The sequence below is a fragment of the Cajanus cajan genome, chromosome 2 (genome assembly GCF_000230855.2).
Source record: "Cajanus cajan strain Asha chromosome 2, NIPB_CcT2T_4, whole genome shotgun sequence".
NCBI lineage: Eukaryota > Viridiplantae > Streptophyta > Magnoliopsida > Fabales > Fabaceae > Cajanus > Cajanus cajan.
The window spans coordinates 50,581,392-50,587,241 of record NC_138518.1 but is presented as its reverse complement, the minus strand read 5'-3'; the positions used below and the strand labels follow the sequence as shown (position 1 = coordinate 50,587,241).

At 32.7% G+C, this 5,850-nt stretch overlaps 1 protein-coding gene across 2 annotated transcripts; it reads right to left on the bottom strand.

The window, feature by feature from the left end:
- Window positions 1-1,067: 1,067 nt before the first annotated feature.
- Window positions 1,068-4,882, bottom strand: LOC109818611 (P-loop containing nucleoside triphosphate hydrolases superfamily protein). 2 transcript variants are annotated; one of them, XM_020384132.3, is made up of 6 exons: window positions 4,701-4,882; window positions 3,852-4,084; window positions 3,514-3,772; window positions 2,278-2,457; window positions 1,962-2,117; window positions 1,068-1,488 (listed from the first exon to the last, which is right to left on the bottom strand). In XM_020384132.3, exons 1-6 carry the CDS (start codon window positions 4,731-4,733, stop codon window positions 1,315-1,317), a joined length of 1,035 nt encoding a protein of 344 aa, XP_020239721.1. In that variant the 5' UTR covers window positions 4,734-4,882; the 3' UTR covers window positions 1,068-1,314. The 2 variants fall into 2 exon arrangements, with proteins under 2 accessions (XP_020239721.1, XP_020239720.1); XM_020384131.3 differs by lacking the exon at window positions 4,701-4,882 and adding an exon at window positions 4,418-4,694.
- Between the last annotated feature and the right edge of the window lie 968 nt (window positions 4,883-5,850).

The window sequence follows — 5,850 nt, the reverse complement described above, 5'->3', positions numbered from 1 at the left end:
TTGTATAAAAGGTCACAAATAATAAAATCAAAGGGGCAAAATCATAAGCCGTAAATGATGCTTGAGAATTGAGAAACATCTTACATGTGTGGAAAATAATCACTTGATTTATTGTCTCTTGGAAAAGCCAAATAATAAAATAGTTATTGTTTTACGTGGTGCCTACAAACAGGAAGCAACTGCCGCTGATGGAGGTAATCAATGGAATCACATTGCCATATATGTCTCCTCTTATTACAGGTTGTTGCATCTTGCCGGGGCCATTCATTCGTCAATGTTGTAATTTAGTTTCCTATTTAATGTTCATAATAAGCTCAAATTTATGGTCTTCATGATTGATCCACATTTCAAAACCTTCTATCCGTTGGTTTTAAAGACCACAACATAACCATGATCCGAAAGGGTAACGACTACCCACTTCTTAACACCAATGGATACAAGACAACAAAATTTAATGTCCTAATGTATAATGTATTTTTAATGGTCTTACTTTCGAGAGAAAAGGCTACTCAAGGCCTAGTTTACACTACTAGTCTTCACAAGAACTTAAATAGGAATAACAGATCACTAGACAACAATGTTCAAACACAAGCTTTACAAATGAAGTAATTCAATTCTTATATGCGGAACGGATCCTAATTGGCATGTCTATCATTGCTAGTGCATGCTCAATTCAGCTTTATTTTGGAAAAATAATCACTTGTTTTAACAATCTTTATAGAAAGATTTTAAAGAATAAACGATTATTTTCTTCAGAAATAATTTAAACCAAACACATAATTAGAGGTTGACATTGCCATGCAATAATGTGAGAAAGATCTCACATCAATTAATGGTATGGCTAAAATAAAGTATATAAGTAAAAAATAATAATTCTTATTTTATAAGCAGATTTTGTAGAGAATGAGAGATACTGTTGAAAAGAAAATGGAAACAAACATATAAAGAAAGTACCTACACTGGTACTAGATCTCAGAAACAATCAGTTAGACTTGCAAATCATATATAGAGTTCAATTTCATAAAATAACTGAAAAGGCAAAAAACGAATAAAAGATAGAAAATTCATTTGAAGAAAACTAATGCTCAGCTTTAATAATAAATTGCCTAGGCATATACAAACACATTCAAGAATGCACAAAAATAAAAGATCAAAAAGGAACATACATCTCATCAATGGAGTGTTGATTTGGAGGCAGTGAAAAGAAACATCAGAATGTGGAAAGAGTGTTCTTGCCACAACCAGCACCAAAACTTTATACTGTTTCCTGGGACAAAATCAGTGTTGATATTTACACCTTCCAGGAGTTAGAGGTTAAGATGAATAATCAGAATGAAGGAATTTCTCATAAGCAGTTCCTTTTAGCGTCCTGTTCACATCATCCCAATTTTTAATGTGACTTGACAACGTTCCTCTGTGTATCTTAACCTGACGGCTCGATAATTCCATCTGTGGCAATCCTAGAAACTCTTGCACATCTTTTAGCTTCTGAAGAAACAGTATGAATAAGAAATATTGTTAACTTCAAACATATTGATAACAAAGAAGAAACTAAATATCTCAAGTTAGCTGGCCACCTGACCCAAGAACACCCTTCCCCCATTCAACGAAAAAGAAACAAATATTCATGTTAGAGGTTTAGTTAAATTCATTTTCAAGAAAAGTATGTAATATTGCCCACTGGCAGCTTCATTATTTCACATATACTTTGTTAAAAAAAGTATAGCTATGCTTCAAACTAGACAGCTTTCATATTGTGGAATTGAAATTTTAGATGATATTGAAATTTCTTCATAGATTATCATATTGTGGGACAAATAGGCAGCTAAACTCAAATCCGCTAACAGTGAATCATAAAGAAGTTATTACTGGTAAATAAATGATGCTTGTATTATGCATCCAAAAAGGTAATTATTGCAGTTTTTAGTACAATATGAAGAAGTGTATGATGAGGCCCTTACAGTACGATTTCTTATTAGATCCTCATAGTACAGGATCATATGCCGAGTGGTGTTGAAGTATTCCAATGCCTTTGCTGTTCTCATCTCCATATCCTTCAAATCAGCCAGCAATGATGTAGAATTAATGGTAGGCTTGTATTTTGAAAGTGTTTCAGCCTAAAAGAAGCCAAATGAGTTTCATTTTAATGTTAAAAGATATCAATGGAAAACAGGATATGGTAGGCTTGTACTTTGAAAGAGTTTCAGCCTAAAAGAAGCCAAATGAGTTTCATTTTAATGTTAAAAGATATCAACGAAAAACAGGATAGAGAGAGACCTCTTCTGTAGAATGAACATGAGACTTATGAATTCCACTCAATAGCTTGGCATAACGGTCATAGGAGTTGGCAAGCATTGATACCATTCTGCGTAATAAGTTTCTTCGGAAGAGAAATATGACAGAAACACCTCTTTGATTGAAGTAATATGCTACTTCTTTAGGGTGTTCCATTAACCCCTGCATGAAATCAGAAGTCTTGATTCTTCTATTACTAGATACTAATCTATAAAACAGAATTGCAAACCTAACCCATGAGGGCAAAACATGCAGACAAATGATCACAAACAAAGCAAGTATGCATTTATGATTTATCATCTGCCTTCTTATGTAGTAACACAAATGCATCACCAAATATTGAATCCCAAGACAATTGAAAATTGGTCTCTCGTGGACTGATAGAGAAAAAAATACCTATGTAAATGAAATAAGCATAACTATATTCTTGGTTCCTTAGTGTCACCATAGTTAGATTTTGGTTCTACCAGTTTTACTTGCTATACAATGTTATTCCATTATTCTCCAAATTAACGCAATTTAGCCTCCTATCAGGTTCATGTTATTCCATCTCATCTCCTAATGGTAAAAGTTGCCACTACTCCTCAGACAACAAAAATACTAGCTCTATAAATCTCCCATATTAGATTATATTGTAAAATACACTCACATCCCTGATATTTAATGATATTGCACTAAATACACATTTTTTTTGGCATTGCACAGACCTCCATAAATTCATATAAATCATCAGAAATCGAACTATCGAAGGAGATATTTTATAACCATCGAAAAGGGTAAACTGGTTAAAAAAGACCAGGGACATCTGGTGTAATATCACTACTGAACATCAGGGGTACTGATGTAATTTTCTCTGGATTGAATTATATTAATATGCAACAAGGTGGCCCTACTCTAGTCAATGATCATGACTAGCACACAGATATTGATAACAATGATCCAGAGTCTGAGTGAAAGTACTTGTCCTCAATGTTAAGCACATGGGTCAAGTTTCGCTTAAATCCTTCACATCAAAGACGCGAGGAAGGGGGCATCAAATTAAATCCCAACCTAAGCCATTAATACGAGGACATTTATGCATACAAAACAAATAACAAAAGATTTATTTCCTCTTTCTTGAAACACTTATGTATGACATATTATAAGCCTAGGAGAACCTGGCACGCACATAGAAGTTCACTACATTTTGGTAAAAGATTCAACATTGAGCACTTTTACCTGATTAAGCATCCACTTGAATCCAATGGCAGCTGTGCACTCATTCTTGGAAGCACTAGTGAGCCAATCCAGGTTGTAAACTTTATCCAAAGTCTGCACAATGGTAGAAACATTTACTCTTCTTTCTCTAACTGAAAAAATCTCCCCATTGGAGCTCACATTAATATGGCTATTCAAAAGGGTCTCAAACCACCCACTGCCTGATCTCTGATTTGACAATATGGCAAAGAACCGTACAGGATTACCAGCACACTCACTCCTACCAAAGCCAAAAGTCAATTAACAAGGCCTAACCAAAGCCAAAAAAAATTGACCATAACACAGAAACTTCCCATTACCTGTTGAAAGACACAGGCTTGGGGTAATGCAACAAATGAACGTCATTTAGGTTCAAACTACTCTGAGAGTGCTTCTCAATATCTTGCAACTCCAAAAGCATAGTCCTGGCATGAGTACTTATCTGCTTTAGACACACGGAACAGATGAAAACACCACACACCATTGAAAACACCAACACCGACATCCTTAACAAGAGTGGAGTTTTCTTCTGAGGCTTTATGACCAAAATGTCCTACAACCCAAGTCAGAGAAAAACATCACAACCATATCGAAGGCAAAAAAAAATTAAAAAGAAAACAAAACAAAACAAAACAAATACAAAAGATATGGATATGATCAAATTTGGTGCTGCAAAGGATAAAAGACAGAAACTTTAAAGGCACTTGTTCCTGTTACAGAAAATGTCCTACAACCCAAGTAAGAGAAAAACATCACAAGTCAAACGCAAAATATATGTATATATATGTATATGGTATATCATCAAATTTGGTGGTGCAGAGAATGAAAGACGGAAACTTTAAAAGCACTAGTTCCAGTTACACAGGCCCAGAAAAAGGAAAGTTACATTTATGAATAATGGGTCGGATCGGTACATGCAGAGGAAGCTCAGAGCATTCATTTTTTCTGCTCTTGGAAGCAATAGATTTGAAAAATAAATGCTAAGAGAGGGAAGAGTTACTTCCAGCGTGCAAAAAAAGTTTTGGAAAACGGAGAGAGAGAGAGAAAGAAATAAGAGGCATGATGGTAACTTAGAAGGGTTGCCAAAAAAAGAAGAAGCACATTGTTGGTCACAGCAGAAAGGACAATTGGTTTAAGTTTAATTAAAAGTATGGACCACACAGTAGCACCTTGTTGAAGAAAAACATGTCTTTTAATAGCATCGCTATTGTGTTCCAGAAGAAACGAGAGAGAGAGAGAGAGAGAAGAAGAAGAAGAAGAAGAAGAAGAACAGAAGTGGATGTTTGAAAATTGAAACAGTGAAGGAGAAAGTAGAGAATAGGCAAAGTCTTTGGTTGGACCTAGTTTATGTTGAACAACCTACAAGCCTTTGAGTTGAGGGCCATAAAATAAAAGTCAAGCCCAACCATCCAACAAAATGCCATGCTTGTTTATATTATTTGGTAAAGATGAAAAAAATTCCAAAAATAATCGTAAGAAGATAAAATATAACTTTCATATTTTTACTATTTTAATCTCCTCTTAATCATTAGAATAATTTTAGTGAATTTTTTTTTTACTTCGTAACAAGGTGAATTTTGTTTAAATAGGTTTATGAGAATTTAAAATAAGAATTTCATAAATATGAAATATCAGTTTATAATTTTTTATATAAAAGTTATTATCCTGTAAAAAAATATAAAATTTTATATTATTAGTATATATATTATTTATTATTTAAAAACTTCATTATTTTCTTAAAATACATATAGGTCTTTTGTTAAAAAAAATATTATCCAAATATTAAGAGTAGGTTGAATTGTTAATGCAAAAGCATATTAGTCCCAAGGCCGGACTATAATAATAACCATATTCATGCAAAAACTTCATGAACAAAAAAAAATACAAAAGCTTCATTATCATGGTTTTAAATAATTACCAACATTGGTTAGAAAAAATGGTAGCAGTTTTAATCTCTTAATTATGTTATTTAGGATTCAAATTCTAACATGGATATGAAATACATTATTTGTGTCTTTGTTTTTTCCATTTGGAACAGGTAAACGTGAGTTCAAGACTCATATTTTTCTGTTTCATTATTTTGGAACACACACTACCCACCGGATATATAAACACACACTACATATATTAGGGAAAGAATATTCTCAATAAAAGTTAATCTGATTTCGATTGTAGATATTTTGTACTAATATCATTGTTATTTAAAAAGTATTTATGAATTAAATATTTATTATATAAAATTAAAATTTATAATAAATTATATATATGAATAAATATTATCCAAATCAGTAAAGGGGGAAAAAAAAACTATTTTTTTGT

Bases quoted from the DNA above. Each gene is read 5' to 3' on its own strand.
- LOC109818611 (XM_020384131.3), bottom strand. From the start codon at position 4,471: ATGAATGCTCTGAGCTTCCTCTGCATGTACCGATCCGACCCATTATTC. The intron at 3,773-3,851 runs GTAATGGGAAGT...TGGCTTTGGTAG, and splicing joins AAGCCTGTGTCTTTCAACAG to GAGTGAGTGTGCTGGTAATC. The intron at 2,118-2,277 runs GTCTCTCTCTAT...GGCTTCTTTTAG, and splicing joins ATGTTCATTCTACAGAAGAG to GCTGAAACACTTTCAAAATA.